Source organism: Apodemus sylvaticus, chromosome 1 (assembly GCF_947179515.1).
Source record: "Apodemus sylvaticus chromosome 1, mApoSyl1.1, whole genome shotgun sequence".
NCBI lineage: Eukaryota > Metazoa > Chordata > Mammalia > Rodentia > Muridae > Apodemus > Apodemus sylvaticus.
Genome location: NC_067472.1, coordinates 15092787 through 15110156, shown reverse-complemented (window position 1 = coordinate 15110156; position 17370 = coordinate 15092787). Strand labels below are relative to the sequence as shown.

General features: G+C 46.8%; 1 protein-coding gene across 1 annotated transcript in view; it reads right to left on the bottom strand.

Annotated features, from left to right (window-relative positions):
• Arl3 (ADP ribosylation factor like GTPase 3) overlaps window positions 1-17370 on the bottom strand; it is a 45715-nt gene that overhangs the window by 14268 nt on the left and 14077 nt on the right. Inside the window, exons 3-4 of the mRNA XM_052184486.1 lie at window positions 11238-11354; window positions 831-881 (exon numbers count right to left, since the gene is read on the bottom strand). Of these exons, the coding sequence (XP_052040446.1) occupies window positions 831-881; window positions 11238-11354 (168 nt within the window). The remainder of the gene's footprint in view (window positions 1-830; window positions 882-11237; window positions 11355-17370) is intronic.

Here is a 17370-nt window from a genome sequence, read left to right as displayed (position 1 = left end):
ATGACTCCCTGGAGATTCCCTCTGTCCTGCTGCTCCTGGGGGTGACCTCAGCCTGGGTTCAGTGGCCAAGGTCCCATGACGCTCTGTGCATGACTGTATACACAGTCTGTGTCATCTAAACATATTGACGTGTACCCTGCAGTTAAAGTCATATTTGAGTTCAAGGATGATCTTGTTTCTTGGTTTGAGAACGAGTAGCTTAGTTTTGGCTTGTATTTTCTTCTTGTCCTTCTGAATTTGCCATTGTTTGGTCAATCACTCTTGGTCAATTAAGTATGGAAAAGTGTACACAGCAGTGCTTAGTGCAGTGTTTGTGAGTTCATTTCCACATAGTGTGGGAAGGCACACCAGAAGGGCTCTGGGGCGTGGTACAAAGTTCATTCGCTTAGATCTTACATACTCAATTTGATTAAGCTAAAAAGATTTCACCAAACAACAGTGTAAAAGACTCACAGCTAGCCGGGCGGTGGTGGCACACGCCTGTAATCCCAGCACTCTGGGAGGCAGAGGCAGGCAGATTTCTGAGTTCGAGGCCAGCCTGGTTTACAGAGTGAGTTCCAGGACAGCCAGGGCTACACAGAGAAACCCTGTCTTGAAAAAAAAAAACAAATCTCCCCCCTCCCCCCAAAAAAGATTTCACCAAACAACAGTGTAAAAGACTCACAACTAATTTCTTTTTGGCTAGCTATATTTTTGCCTGCTCACCACAATGACTCTCTTCCTGGACTGTAATAGTTAACAAAAAGCACTCTCATCCCTAACACACACTTCCAGGTAGATTAATGAATACCGGAGGTTTTGGGGAAAAGTTCAACATAAGAATCATTTACCTGACCCGTCTCTTCAAATCTTTTTCTGTCTGCACTGTCAATTACATATATCTGTAATGGAAAAAAAGGACGTTACTTCAATAAACAGAGACAGAAAGAGAAAGGGCAACTTAAAAAAAAACAAACAAAAAACGGGTCCTCAGTCAGTAGAGTTCAGATTAACCCAACAAACAGAAACAGCCTGGCTTCGCCACCTCACCCGTGGAGCAAGAACACCCAATGCATGAGCTAAGGATGCTGGGAAAACATATCCAGGGAGGCCACACCCAGAAACCAAGGGGGAAACTAAGTGTTTCATGTCCTCACCCTGTAGTCCAGGCTGGCCTTGAACTGGCTTTGTAGTCGAGGATGACCCTGAAATTTTGATCTTCCCTCTGCTTGCTGGGTCTAGGTATGTTTTAAGGGGTGCTGGGGATTGAACCTTACATGGATGCCAGGCAAGTACTCAACCACTTCAGCCACATCCCCAGAAGAAAGATAATTCGAGAGGCATTGTAAGTTATAATTGAAACTTCCCCTCTACCCATGAGTTTTAGTTAAAAATAAATAACATTGCATAATAGTAAGGAAAAGAAAGTTTTAAAAAGAGAATGAAAAACCATTCATAGTAGCTTCTAAAAACATCGGCTTTAAATTTCCAACAGAGAGAAGTGGGCATGGGGCAGAGGACTTCATCCCAGAACTTAGGAGGCAGAGGCAGGAGGATCTTTGTGAGTTCAAGGCCATCCTGGTCTACATAATATCCTACAGAAGGCCCAGTCCCACCAGCCTGATCTAAGTTCCAGCACAGCCAGGCCAGTTTATACAGAGAGACCTTGTCTTGCAAAACCATCCAACAATCAACCAAACAAAATATTCTACAGAAGCCTCCACCCCACCAGGTGTGATAGCTCAAGTTTGTAATTGCAGCACTATGGGGCCGAGGCAGGAGGATTGCTATGAGAATGAGGCTAGTCAAAGTTAATTTTAACTCACTCTTAGTGAGACCCTGTTTTGAAGAAAAGAGAAGTTCTTTCCTAATTCTTCATATGCAGATTTAAAAAGATAATTAGAGAAAAATTTTGTACTTTTTAAGCATTTTATTTATTTTATATGCATGGGTGTTTTGTCTGTATAGGCCATGTCTGTATAGCATGTGTAGCTAACTAATACCCACAGAGGCCAGGAGAGAGTGGTGGATCTCCTAGGACTGGAGTTAAAGATGGTTGTGAGCCACTATGTGGGCCGGTACATGAACCTAGGCCCTCTGCAAGAGCAGTCAGGACTTCAAACCACAGGAAGGAACACCTCTTTAGCACCCTCTTTTTTTTTTTTTCTTTTTCTCTCCAAGACAGGGTTTCTTTCTAGCCCTGGCCTTGAACTCAAAGAGCACCTCTTCAAAGTGCTGGGATTAAAGGTGTGCCCCTCACCACCCCTCTTGTTTTAAAAATCTTTATCAAAGTAACATTGTTACTTAATGAACTTGGTGATGCACACCTGGGAGCTCACATTTGGGAGGCTGAAGCTGAAGGATCAAGAATTTGAAGTCAGGGGCGGGGCGTGGTGGCAGAGGCAGGCGGATTTCTGAGTTCGAGGCCAGCCTGGTCTACAGAGTGAGTTCCAGAGAAACCCTGTCTCATAAAACCACCGCCTCCCTTAAAAAAAAATTGAAGCATAAAAAAACAAAAACAAAAAAAACATTTGAAGTCCACCTGCACTACAGGCACAGTAACGATTAGGTTTGAGGCCAGTCTAGGCTCACAGACCTAGGTTACATAAGATTTTGTTTTATCTCAGAACAGCAACAACAACAACAACACAACAACAACCCCAGAACTTAACAATACTATTATTACTGAACTAATAGCATACTGGAACTCTCTCTTTTAAAAAACAGAAGCCAAACTTCAGCTTGCACCATGCCGTTCGTAACTTTTCACAGTGGGTTCCACAATGCCCGTGAACACTGCTGTCACCCAGACTCTACTACACTGAAATCTACTCCTTTGGAAAGAAAATGATAATTTCTTTGCACAATGTTCCTTCATTTAGTCACTAGTGCTCATGATTATTCCAGAATCCAAGTTTACATTTTCTCTCTAGAATGGTTGCGTTTCCACTTGGCAGGGGTGGGGGTGGGGCAGGGGCGGGGTATGGGATCGCAGTGGTCTTTTGTGGTCCATACAGACTCAGTGTTAATGAATGAGCAGTAGATTGTACACAGGCTACAGACATTCACACCTGATACTGAAAATAAGCCACCATGCAAAGCACGCTAATTTTGCTTATTTATTTATATTTAAATAATATTTAAATTTATTTAATTAACTGTGTTGGGAGCTCAGACCTTTTCTTGTTGTTGTTTGGTTTTTGTTTTTTTGTTTTGGTTTTGAGACAGGGTTTCTCTGCATAGCCCTAGCTTTTCTGGAACTCACTATGCAGACCTTAGCTGGCCTCAACCTTACAGAGATCCTCCTGTTTTTATCTCCCAAGTGCTGAGATTAAAGGTGTGAGCCACCAGGTTCTACCAGTTTTTTGGTTTTTGTGTGTGTGTGTGTGTGTGTGTGTAGCCCTGGCTGTCCTGGAGCTCACTCTGTAGACCAGGCTGGCCTCGAACTCAGAAATCCACCTGCCTCTGCCTCCCAAGTGCTGGGATTACAGGCATGCGCCACTAACGCCTGGCTAGTTTTTTTTTTTTTAATTACAAAAAAATTTAATCGTGTGTGTGTGTGTGTGTGTGTGTGTGTGTGTGTGTAAGTCATGTGTGTGGGTGCCTGAGGAGGCCAGAGGTGTCACATCCCCTGGAGCTGGAGTTAGAGGGAGGCAGTTGCTGAGCTGCTGACGTGGGTGCTGGGACTTGAACTCTCGCCCTTCAGGAAGAATATTACATGCTGGGGCCACCTCTCCAGCCTGGGGCTCACACACAATACATCAACAGGTTTAGAAAGAATGAATCCAATGGGAGGGGCCTAAATAGAGTTATCTTCGAGCCTACAGTTTAGTTAGGACCATGACTGAAGCCATGTTCAGTATGTGAGGGAGGGACAGGAAGTGCCTTCTGGAGTCAGAGAGCACCCTGTAGGGTGTGTGCAGGTCACTGAGCAAAACATAAATTACAAGGTAGGCGGAAGGTATGCTAGGGCCAAAGGCTGTGGGTGAAGGCAAGGGGGAAATGAGGACCATTTGGTATGATAGGAAGGCAGAGCCAGCATGGAGGAGCTGGAGCTACCCGTGACGGGGCAGAGAGAGGAGCCTTCACAGTCCTCTGGCTTCACAGCTGTGTCGTGGCAAGCATGTTCCCCACAAGAAATAAACATAAAGAAGCGCAGAGCCTGGAGCGAGCCCGGGAACAGCCGTCCCCTGGCCCAGCATTTGTGCTCTTTACTGGACATGACGCTGCATTTGGTGTTTTTGCTACCGCGCTGCAAAGGACGGCTCCAACCACATCCCAGAGCTTTAGCCTTTGTCTGTACAGAATCTGAATAGTGCTGCACAAAAATCCCACGATCAGGGGGCTTCCTGAAGTCACGTTCCTGAAAAAACTACATCGAGAAGAGTCCAAAAACAACCACAATCAAGTCTAGAAAATAACCGCCCTATTTATTTCTTTATTTAAATATTTATTTCTTTATTTAAATATTTATTTATTTATTTAATGCATGTGAGTACACAGTCACTGTCTTCAGACACACCAGAAGAAGGCATTGGATCTCACCACAGATGGTTGTGAGCCACCATGTGGTTGCTAGGATTTGAACTCAGGACCTCTGGAAGCACAGTCAGTGCTCTTAGCTGCTGAGCCATCTCTCCAGCCCCCCCCCCCCTTTATTTTTTAAGAGCCACTGGAAAAAACACAAAGGGCATGAACTCCCCAGCCTCCCAAACGTGCCTCCCATTGTCTGCTCTCCATGACCCGGCTCTTCAGTTTGTTCAGTGCCCTGAGTATGCTCCTGTGTAGTTCCTGTGTAGCTCCTGTGTAGTCATGAAGGAGTTTTCCCCACCCTCCAGTTTTTTGGGTTTTTTTGTTTTTGTTTTTTTTGAGACAGGGTTTCTCTGCATAGCCCTGGCTGTCCTGGAACTCACTCTGTAGACCAGGCTGGCCTCGAACTCAGAGATCCGCCTGCTTCTGCCTCCCAGAGTGCTGGGATTACAGGCGTGCGCCACCACCGCCCGGCTCAGTTTTTTGTTTTAACTCAGAACAAACTAATTATTAAAAAAATTTTTTTCTGGTCTCTAGCCATGAATATCAGAGAAAGTTAAGTATTTGTGTGTTTCTGACTTTAACACCGTAGAGTCCTTCAAATACCAAGTCAGAAAACCTATTCTACCACAATGCACACTCCCTGGCACCCGGAAGGCTTAGGTGACCTCACAGCTCAGGTGTTCTTGTTTGTTTGCTTGCTTGCTTTTGAATTCTTATTTGGCTGTGGGAGGACCTGAGAAAACGCCCTTCTGAGACTTAGGCCAACTCTGGCTCCAGAAGACTGAGTCTCTCCTCGCTGACCAGCCAGTCTCTCTCATCCCTGTCCTACTCCTTCCCGCTGCCACCTTTTGGGCATTTTAGTGCTTCTCAGTTCTTCACAAGAGGAGAGGCAGCGAGAGGTGACGAGGGAAGACCGTGGCTTTACTCATAGCTGGCACTGACATCTGAGAGGACGACAGAACTGAGCGTCAGATAACTAGGGTGTCAGCTGCTGGTGCGTTCTGTCTCTGGTGGCACTGATATAGAGAGACAGCTATTTTAAAGCATTTGACATCCATTCCTCTTGAGGTCCTCTGTCTCTGTCTCTCTTTCCCTCTCTCCTCTCCCTCTCTTCCTCTCTGAGACAGGGTCTCACTACACAACCCTGGCTGGCCTGGGTTCTCATCGACCTTCTACCAGTCTCTGATTCCTGGAGAGCTGTGACTAAAGGCGTGCACTAGAGTCTGAAGACACCATGTCCTCCCTTCCGTTATACTTCAGTCTTTTAGAGTCGCTTCCTGAAATTCCTCAGCTGAGGTCAGATGTTCTCAGTTCACTGTTCCAGAGAGTAACCCTGACCCCCCAACCCGTAGAGCCACTGCATGCTCTAAAGTGAGGGCAAGCAAACTTGTGCGAGCAGTCAGCAGAAGACGCGGTACTGTGGCCCATGGAGTCTCATTCACACACACACAGCCAGGCCTCTACAGTGAGAAGCAACTGTGGGAACCCCAGGGACAATGCAGGTGGCCAGGTTCTGGCAGAGCTGCATTATGGACACCAGAATTTAAAATCCCACCTTATTCTTACAATGTCACAAAACAGCATTTTCCTTTTGTTTTTTCTAAACCTCTTTATATATATATATATAAGCCATTCTAGCTCACAGGCTACACAAAAACAGGAGGCAGACTGGATCAATCTGTCCACCTCTGCTCGAAAGCTAGATTTTACCACGGCACTCCAGAGAGAATTGAAAAGATTTAACCAGGCAATGAAATGTGTCAAGCCTCAATCCCACTCCTGCAGTGGTATGGCGTCCACTGTAATAGGTCTTTTTCAACTAACAATGGAAGACTATTAAACCCAGACAAACACACAGAATTCATCAACCCGCTCAGGGCTGCTATGAGATGGGCAGGCAGGCAGAGCCGAGTCTCAAGACTGCTTACTCGGAACCGACACTCAGCTGCTTTCCAAGACCTGCCTAATCTCCAACAGCACTGGGAAACAATGAGGTTGACCCTCAACCCTAAATATCACCGTGTGCCAGTGCACACTGCTGGCGCAAGGCTGCTCCGATGCCCGTTGCCCTGGGCACTCCCGGCCTGTGAGGGTGTGGGATCCAGGATTTTGTCTCATTTCCCTTGCAGAGCTTAGGGCTGAGTTCACTCTAAGGCCTCTGGAGCTTCGTGGTCATGACGTCCTTTCATACAGATCTCTTCTGAGCACTGCACCTAAAGCAACTTTCCTTGCTTTTTCTCCATTTTATTTTTTTAAAGACAGTGTCTGTCTTACCATATAACTCTGCAGACCCAGAACTTGGTAAGTAAATCAGGCAGGTCTTGAACTTTGAACTCAGAGATTGGTTTGCCTCCCAGAGTACTGGAATTACAGATTCTCTCTCTCTCTCCTTTCCTCCCTCCCTCCCCCCCTCTCTCTGAGACAGGGTTTCTCTGTATAGCCCTGGCTGTCCTGGAACTCATTCACTAACTCTGTAGACCAGTGCTGGGATTAAAGGTATACGCCACAACGCCTGGCTAGGTAAACAATTCAAAATAGCTTCAAGAAGTCTCGAAAACTAAAGAGATTCACCAGGCCCATCCCTGCCAGAGTAAGTGATAAAAAGTCTAGGATCTCTCTCATTAGAGGAAAGCTGAGTTACAGAGACACTCAGATAATCCAAGTTGCAAGGAAGACTCCAAACAGCCAAGGGGGCACAGAAGGCTGGGGCGGCAGGCCAGCCGCCTGAAAGTAGCAGAAACCAGCTGTTCTCAGTGTTCCTGCTCCTGTTAAGGAATCCCTCACCCATCCTCCTGTAAGCGGCTCCCCAAGCTCACTGCTCCCCAAGTTTGCCTTTGGTAGTGTCCATACTTTTGTCTGTCATGGATTCCCTATCTTGGGTCAGGAGATGCACCTCACCAGGAAAAGGCTGGTCTTAACACAGTTGGCCCCTGAACAGGGGCAGGAAAAAAGGAGTGAGTGTTGGTCCTGGCTAAGTGCTGCAAGACATGCAACTGAGGCTGCAAAGCCGGAGTAGGGAAATGCTTGCTGGGAAGTCCCATGCAGCTGCCCTTTCTTGTATGGTGCGTGTCAGTGTGCCTCTGCGTGATGCCAGCAGTTGCATGGTTCTTGTTCTGGGTAGTGAGCTGTGCAACTAGGGCTGAGCCTCAGAATTACTTGTGTGTGTGGAGGAGTCCCAGTATGGCAGGCCTCATCTGTGTGGGGTTGCATGCTGTGTGAAGAGTGGAGCCCACTATGTGAATTCAGAGATGCCCTGAAAACAGTTAAAGGTTTGGAGGAAACTTTACAGACTTGGAGATTAATGCACAAGGTCAACACTGTTGATCAAGACCGTTGGTAAGAGAGGTTGCGTGGTCATCGTTGTGCATATTTAGAAATGCACCGAGGCCAAGAGGCCACCAAGCAGGAGAGGGAGATACGGCAGCAACTGTCACTTAGCCTCTGACCTGGCAAGTGACTGAGATATCCAAGAGGATGAGATGGGGTGCTGACTTGCTGCTTCTTAAGGTTTGGGGGCCAGGAAGAAAAGACTGCAAGTTAGACTTGTCCTCAGGAGTACTTCCTGGGATGTGAGGCTTTGGAACCCACAGAAAGAGCCAGAGAGTAAAAATAACAAAACCCTGTTAAAAGTAATAAAAGACAGCCAGGCGGTGGTGACGCACGCCTGTAATCCCAGCACTCTGGGAGGCAGAGGCAGGTGAATTTCTGAGTTTGAGGCCAGCCTGGTCTACAGAGTGAGTTCCAGGACAGCCAGGGCTATACAGAGAAACTCTGTCTAGAAAACACCAAATTCAAAAAACAAAACAAAAACAAACAACAAAAAAAGTAATAAAAGACACTGAAGGGCCGATCTAAGAGAGAGAGAGAGAGAGAGAGAGAGAGAGAGAGAGAGAGAGAGAGAGAGAGAGAGAGACCTATGACTATGATCCTTTGTGTAACTGAGGGCTTAACAATGTCCAGTACAAGAAACCAGGGCGATCACAAACACCCAGGACTTGAATTGCTGGAATTAGGGAAGTCTAAACAAGCACCCTGTTTCAGCCTGTTTCAGCCTGGCTGTGAGTCTTGGGACACGAAGTGGACTGGATTTGTCCACCTTTGTGGAGGCGGGAAAGCTGAGTTATGTAAGGTCCCATCTTCTCAAGGCAAAGGCTGCAGGACCTGAGACAGTGTGAGGAAGTCAGTTAGTCCTTCATGGGCTGGCTTAGGAAAGCCATTAGAAACACCTGGCTATCTCTGTCTGAGGTCCCCACAGATAGCTAGGGCTGGAGGGCCACAGAGGAGAGCAGCTCTAGTGAGGGGATGAGGAATAAGAGGAGCTGGGGTGAACCCCAGTTCACTGGGCCAGATAGAACTTAATAGAGGAGTTACAGACGCCACATCCTGGAGCCGTGATGGGGCTGAGAGGATGGCTGAGGAGCGCCAGCAGGCCGCCAGGAGCTAGCTGTCAGCGCCGCCATCCTCACTGTGCACCCAACCTTGACCTGCTGAGGAAGCAAGTGATACAAATGCACAGAACCTTTCCATGCCGTGACTGTCTCCCACTTTAGTGTTGTCCTGTGACCCTCTGGGCTCACCTGAGAGCAGATGACCAGACCTTCAGTGTGCTTCACCAAGGCTATCTTTGTGACCCACTATTTGCTATGGGACAGTGGTTTGGGACGTCGCCTTGCCCTGCCCACCCTCTGGGAAAGGTTTTGTTATATAGACGACATAACACTAACCTGTGTGTTGCTCAGATTTGAAAAGCCACTGGAGAGACCAGCAGGGAGAGCTGGCACTTCCAGCTACCTTCCTCACAACCCTACTGGGCTGAGGCAGTGAAAAGGACAGTGACAAAGGCAGTTGTCTGCAAAGCACATGAACAGTCGGGGTGATGGGGTGACCTTAGCTGTAAGGTGACACAGCTGAAGGCGAGGAATCAAAGGAAAGGGAGGTGAGAGTCTGCAGTGCTGGCCCCTGGAAGGCTGAGGGCACTGGGGCAGAGCCTTAGGAAAGGGGAACCTTGAAGCCCGCAGATTTTCTCTATAATACACCAACAGCCACAGTACAACCTTGCCAAAGGCCCAGAACAACAGGGATAGCAGGCCACAGAGCGGCCAGCTGAAACCGGTTCTAAGCTGATTGTGCTGGTGATGTGCTAAGGAAAGCTCTCAGCCTATCTCCTAACCTGCAAGTGTCCGCATGCCCAGAATTCCACCCTGACTTTCCCTCCCAGTCACACAGACTTGTGGCCTCACCTGATTCCAAGGCTTTAGTGACAATGCACATACTGAGGAGACCTAGGTTATTCCTAGCCTGGAACTCTCGTGTGAGCTTCAGTCTCACGCAGTCGGCCGCCTCTCTCAAGTCTCCTGTGAGTGGAAGCTCTTCAAGTCTGACACCCCCAAAGCATGTTCCTTTCTTCACCCACTGCTGCCCAGGCACAGGCTTCCAGCCGTGTTACTATACTTCCTTTCACCCAGAACAAAGATGTGGCAGACATGACAGCTACTGTTGTGTCCTAACATTCAGGATGCTAAGCAGGATGATTTCTGAGAGTTCCAGGCCAGCCTCAATTACAGTGAGGGTCTGATTCAAGGGAAAGAAGACCCCCAAACACTGACTGGTAAGGTGGCACACATCTGTAATCACGATAATGAGGGTGCTGCAGGAGGAAGAGCAGGAGTTCAAGGTCCTTATCAGCTCCAGAGTGAGCCAGCTTGTCACATGAGACCTTGTCACAAAACAAAACAAGAAACACCAAAACAAATCCAAATGGAGACCCCCTTGGCCTCTCTCTTCTCATCCCTCACCTCGGATCCATTAGCAAGTCTTGTCCATCTTGGGGGAGAACCTGGGCAGTGTCAGTGCACTCGTGTGTGTGCATGTGGGGTGTGATATGTGTGCATGTGGTGGTGTGTGTATGTGGGGTGTGGGGTGTGTGTACATATGAAGTGTGGGGTGTGTATGCATATGTGCTGTGTGTGGTGTGTGTGGTGTGGTGTGGAGGTGAGGAGACCCCCGCAGCATTAGCCTTCTCTTTACACCATGTGGACTCTGAGGAGCTAGTCAGATCCCCAGGCTTGTCTGCAAGCGCCATTGCACACTAAGCCATCTTACCAGCCTTCTGCTTTCTGAGTCTTAGGTGCAGGTTGGCCTAGAATCTCTGTGTAGCCTGGGGCAGCTTCTTCTCACCCTCCTGCTGATGGAATGACTCCACAAGTTTAAGGCCAGATCAGGACATGTCATCTAACAGTTCTAGACCAATCACCCATCCTGCCTGTCTTCAAATTGACCAGTCCAAAGCAGAGGAGGAAAACTCGTCAGCTGCATCTTTGACTTTCTAAGTCTCCCTCACCCGCCCCTCTGTGTGTGTGTGTGTGTCCGTCCGATGTATGCACGAGCTTCCTCATGCGCAGCTCCTGACTCTGTCTATATGGAGTCTCTTGCCTTTTAATTCTTTGGCCGACAGAAAAACGAACCTGATCAAGACCCCTTAACTACCACTCTCTTCTGGGGACGTAATGTGCTGACTAATATGGGAGACAGAGTCAGGGCAAGAGCTTCTGACCACCTTTGCTATTCATTTTGTGGTGATTACAAACAGTTTGCCAGTGTGGGTATGGGCACAACACTGTCACTGAGAGTCAGCCAAACATCTTGTTCCTTCACAATCTGCAGCCTTCCACTGGCCCTGCTCACTGGATCCATGTTAGCAATGACGACACATCACGATTACTTACAAGAATATCAGTATTTTCAAAATAACTTCTCCAGTATGGTCTGATTTTCCTCTGTCCGCCAATGTCCCATACGTTCAGTTTAAAACCTTGTGATTGTACACTTTTGATGTTAAATCCCTATAAGAGACAGGGGGTAAATAACAATTTTTAAAAAAGACCAATTAATTCTTACAAAGTTACATTTAATAGTACATGAAAGATGGGGACTGAACCTGGGGCTTCAGGTATACAACACACATGCTGCACCAGTAGGCTATATCGCCAGATCTTTCTTTTCCTCTCTCTCTTTCTCTCTCCCCCTCCCTTCTTCTCTCCCCCTCCCTCCCTCCCTCCCTTTCTCTCCCTCCCTCCCTCTTTCCCCCTCCTCCCTCCCTCTCTCTCCCTCCCTTTTTCTCTCCCCCCCCTCAGACAAGGTATCACTATGTAGCACTGACTGTCCTAGAACTCACTATGTAGACCAGACTTGCCTCAGACTCATAGAGAGCTGACTCTCTCTGCTTCTTGAGTGGTGGGATTAAAGGTATGCACCACCATACTTGGCTTTCTTTTTAATTATATATATATATATATGAGTGTTTGAATGTATGTCTGTGTACCACACCTGTGCAGTGCCCATGGGGGCCAGAAGAGAGAGTGTCTGATCCCTGGGTCTGCAGTTACAAAAGCTTGTGAGTCACCATGTGGGTGCTGGAACAGAACCTAGGTCCTCTGAAGAGCAGTCAGTACTTTTTAATCGGTGAGCTATCTCTCTAGCCCCTTTTTGAAGTGTAATTTACTCTGTAGACCAGGCTAGCCTTGACATTATAAAGATGCACCTGCTTTTGCCTCTCAAGTGCTAAGATTAATGGTGAGCCACACCATTCCACTATTTCTAGATATTATTGTTATTATTTTTTACTTTTTTAGATTTATTTAATGAATATAACTATTGTGCCAGCATACATATATGTGTACCACGTACATGCTTAGGTCAGAAGAGGCAGTTGGATCCCATGGAACTGGAGTTACAGATAGCTGTGAGATAATGAATAGGTGCTAGGAATTGAACCTGACTCCTCTGCAAGAGTAACGGAGACTGTGCCTGTTCAGGGTGGTACATGCCTTTAGTCCCAGCACTCCAAAGGCAGACAGAGGCAGGCAGATCTCTGTGAATTTGAGGCTAGTCCAGTTTACAGAGCAAGTTCCAAGACAGACAGACTGGGTTATACATAGAAACCTGTCTCATCGCCCCAGTCCCCAAAATAAGAGTAACAAGGGCTCTATCTAACTCCTACGCCATCTCTCCAGCTCCCATACTTCCACTTCATAGCTACTTCTTACATTAGTTCTGAAGTACTCTGCCAGATATGATAAATGTGATACTCTAATACTGCAAATGGCTTACCTTGATAGTAAAGAAAACATACAAATGTTTATTTCATTCAGTAGACTCATTGGTAATAAGGTCAAGGCACAAAGGCTACTTCTTTCCTTCCTTCCTTCCTTCCTTCCTTTTTTCCCTGAGTTAATCTTTCATTTAGCTCAGGCTGGGCTGGAAGTTGCTAAGTAGCAGAGGATGGACCCCTGTACTTCTTTCCTTCTCAAATACTGGGGTTAGAGGTGTATGCTACCACACCTGGCTCATGTGATTTTTTTTTTAAAGATTTATTTATTATATATATAAGTACACTGTAGCTGTCTTCAGACACCCTAGAAGAGGGCATCAGATCTCATTATGGATGGTTGTGAGCCACCACGTGGTTGCTGGGATTTGAACTCAGAGCCTTTGGAAGAGCAATCAACACTGCTGAGTCATCTCTCCAGTCCCTGTGATGCTTTTCATGATAAGGAATATGCACACTCTGACTGGGGTGCAGCCTCGAGGCAGGGAGCTTGTCTAACAGTCACGGGGCCCAGCCGCTCACAAATCCATATTACTTATCTGTAAACCTGTATGTTGCTAAGGACAAAGGGACATGGGATTCCTGTGATCAGCACAGGCTTCTCTTCAGGAGGTCTCCAGGGTGATAAGTTTGACAGGATGTTACGTGTAAGCAACTGAGAGCAGAAGCTGGAGTTAAAGACGAGAGCAAAGAGTGGATGCTAAGCTTAAAGAGAGACCAGCAAATCTGGAGGCTCTGAAGAAATGTCTCATGGGTCAACGGGGAGACAGGAGCTGAGGTAGGGTAGCTGTGGGGCAGATGGGGTTGTAGCTGGACTGCCAGAGGAGGAGGAGGAGGCGTCGGCGTCTGCTGGAGCACATAGTCAGTCTCAGAAGTAGTGGCCTCAGTCACAGACCATGACGGACCTCACAAGGGCTCACTTGAAACTGCTTTAGGAGGCACCTTGGATGAACTTGAAAAGAAAAACTTCTACCAGGCATGGAATTCATGCCTTTAATCCCAGGACTCAAGAGAGCTAATGCAGGAGGATTGCTGCAGAACCAGTGTGGTGGGCTACTTGGTGAGTTCCAGGCTATCCAGGGCTTCAGACTAAGAACCTATCACAAAAATAAAATGGATAAAAATAAAGAAAAAGAAAATAAAAGAAAGGAAGCAAGGAATGAAGAAAAGAAGGAAGGGAAAACTTTGCTTTTAGTATTCAGACTAAAAACTCATGAAAATGGGGCTGGAGAGGTGGCTCAGTAAGCTGGTGAGAGCACTGGCTGCTCTTCCAGAGGTCCTGAGTTCAAGTCCCAGCAACCACATGGTGGCTCACAACCATCTGTAATGGGATCCAATGGCCTCTTCTGGTGTGCACTAATAAATAAAAACGTAGAATTAATAAAAAAAAAAAAAAAAAAAAAAAAAAAAAAAAAAAAAAAAAAAAAAAAAAAAAAAAAAAAAACTCATGAAAAGCAAGTCATGGCCACTGGGAATTAGTAGAGAGAGAAACAAACTAACAAGACCTCTGGGGTTCAGGAGGAAAGAACTGCATGAGAAACAGGGAAAAATATTCTCCGGCAAGAATGATGAAGGGGTCCAGGATTTGAATATCCAATCAACACTTTGCTACAACATCCGTGACATTTCATCCAGAGTAACTGGACTTCTGTGAGTCTGGGGATGCCTCCAAACCATCTGCTTCACCTGGCAGTGTGCCAGCACTGCCGCCTGGCACACCAGGCCCGGCCCCACACAGCGGTACAGGCAGCACCATCGCCCTGCTCCACAGAGGAACTTACAGAGGAGAACTGGGGCTGTGCTGAGTAGGACTCTTTTTTTTTTTTTTTGGTTTGGTTTTTTTCGAGACAGGGTTTCTCTGTGTAGCCCTGGCTGTCCTGGAACTCACTCTGTAGACCAGGCTGGCCTCGAACCCAGAAATCCGCCTGCCTCTGACTCCCAGAGTGCTGGGATTACAGGCGTGCACCACCGCCGCCCGGCTGAGTAGGACTCTTTAAATCACCCGAGACCGACTAAACAATCTGTTCCAGAACTCTGAAGGGAAATGGCTTCATCTTATGAAAGGGACTGTGGCTGCTTCATGACAACCTGCTGACAAAAAGCTTGTGTGCATCGGGAAGATTCTCTTTTCTTTCCTTCTACTTCTGCCTCTGTTGTTGCAGCTCTCCTCCCTCCTCTTCTTCCTCATTCCTCTTCTTCCTCCTCCTTTTTTTGAGATAGGATCTATGTAGTCCAGGATGGCCTTGAACTCACTTTGTGGTGGCTGAGAAGACCACGAACTTCTAATTCTAACTACCTCCATCTTTTAATTGCTGGCATTATAGGACTGTGTCACCATGCCCAGCTATAATTTGAAATTTTACTTTTCAACAATGCTATTAAATACAGAACGGAGTACTACTGAGCCCTTTCTGGAATGAAACAGACTAAACAGTTGTAAGTGCTGTGATGCGACCAGATGTATCATCTCCTGTTTAAGTTCATTCTGGCTTTTCTGGTTTTGTTTCTTATGTGCTAGGGATTGAAGCCAGGGCCCTACACAAACTAGACAATGTTTTAAACTAAGCTCAAGTGATGGCCGAGCAGGTAAAGGTGTTGGGCAGCTGAATTCAGTCCCAGGACCTGCAGGGTGGAAGGAAGGCCCATGCCTGCAGCCTAACCTAAAACAAATGTAATGTAAAAACGATAACTTAAACTGCACCCAGTGTGTTGGCGCACGCCTTTAATCCCAATGCCTGGAAGGCAAAGGCAGGTGGATTTCTTAAACTGGAGGCTAGCCTGGTCTACACACAAAGTGTGTTCCAGGACAGCTAGGGCTATACAGAGAAACCCTATCTTCAAAACAAAGCAAAACAAAGCAAATTTGTAATTCAGATCCACACAACCTACTAGGAAATTATTCTATGGAAATAATGACAAGTGAGTACAAGCACACACCCACAGATGTGCGCATATGGGCGCGTCCATGTGTGTGTGTGTGTGTGTGAATGTACACCAACATGCTCTGGGATGCTGTTCAGTTGCTAGAGTGCTTGCTTGCTTAATACATAGGACACCCTGGGTTTGATCCCCAGCACTGCACACAACCAGGCGTGGTAGGGCACACTTGTGGTGCCTACATATTGGAGGTAAAGCAAGAGGAGCAGAGCCACCTTCAGCCATAGCATGTCTGGAGCTAAGCTGGGATATATTAGGCCTTGTTTACGCAGCAACAACAACAAAACGAAAAGATGTTCATGATTAACTTTGAGTAAAAAAGATGATATAAAATACTATATTCTTCTTGTTTTCCTTTCTGTGTAGCCCTGGCTGTCCTGGAACTCACTCTATAGACCAGGCTGGGCTCAAACTCAGATCAGCTTGCCCCTACCTCCAGAGTACTGGGATTACAGGTGTACGCCACTGCCCCTCAACTCCTCTGGGAAAGTGCTATATTCTACACAATCTGCTTTTACATTTTATTTTGTTTTATTTTATTTTATTTTTGAGGTAAGTCTTATTGTGTAGCCCTGGTCAGCCAGGAACTCATTATGTAGACTAGGCTGGCCTAGAACTCAGAGAGATCCTCTTGTCTCTGACTCTAAAATACTGGGTGTGAGGGTATGTACAACCACACTGTTTTTTTTTTGTTGTTGTTGTTTTTTGTTTTTGTTTTGTTTTTTTCTCTGTATAGCCCTGGCTGTCCTGGAACTCACTCTGTAGACCAGGCTGGCCTCGAACTCAGAAATCCACCTGCCTCTGCCTCCCAGAGTGCTGGGATTACAGGTGAGCACCACCACCGCCCGGCCGGGATGTTTTTATCTTAAACACACCTATCACATGTATTCATATATGTGCACAGGGAAAGCCTGAGTGGTGACAGTGCTGTCGGTGGCTGTAGGATTGCCTTTGTTCTGGTCACTGCTGTGTTGCTGTGAAGAGACACTATGACCAAGGAAACTCTATCAGAAAAAGCATTTAATCTGGGGCTGGCTTACACTTTCAGAGATGTAGTCCGTTATCATGGTGGGGAGTATGGGGCACACAGTCAGACATGGTGCTGGAGTTGTAATTGAGAGCTACACCCTGATCGGAAGGCTGGGAAAGAGAGACCGGGCCTGGCATGGGGTTTTCAAACCTCACAGCCCATCCCCAGGGACACATGTCCTTCGGCAAGGCCACACTTCGTAGTCTTTCTCATCCAGGAGCCTATGGGAGCCAGGAGCCACTTTTGTTCAAACCATGACAGGCACTATACATATGTTGTGTTTAAATTCTCAACCAAAATCCTTTCTTCTGGTTATTTGTGTGTGTGTGTGTGTGTGTGTGTGAGGGGGTGCACTGTGGTTAAGTGTGGAAGACAAGTTCTCTCTCTTCGCCATGCAGGTCCCAGGGATTGAACATGTGTTACCTGGTTTGGCAGCAAGCCCCCCTTTCCACTGAGCCATCTCCCAAGCTGTTCTCCAGTGTCTCAACTTTACTTATTTCTGCTTTCTAAACTGACTACAGTGAATGAACATCTAATGTCTTTTCAAATATTAAACAACGATACATTAAGAGTGTGTTTTTAGAGAGTAAGTATGAAACCTCAACAATATAAGATCGGCAGTCTACAACACAGCCTGAAGGGAGGTGCTGGGACACAGAGTTATAACTGGAGACCCGCTCCGTCTGCACTCTGGAAGCCTCGGCACTCTGGGAAATGCAGCCGACTGCTAATACTAACCCCAGCCCTTGTCTCCCTGGCAGGCATCCTGACACTAATATGTGTT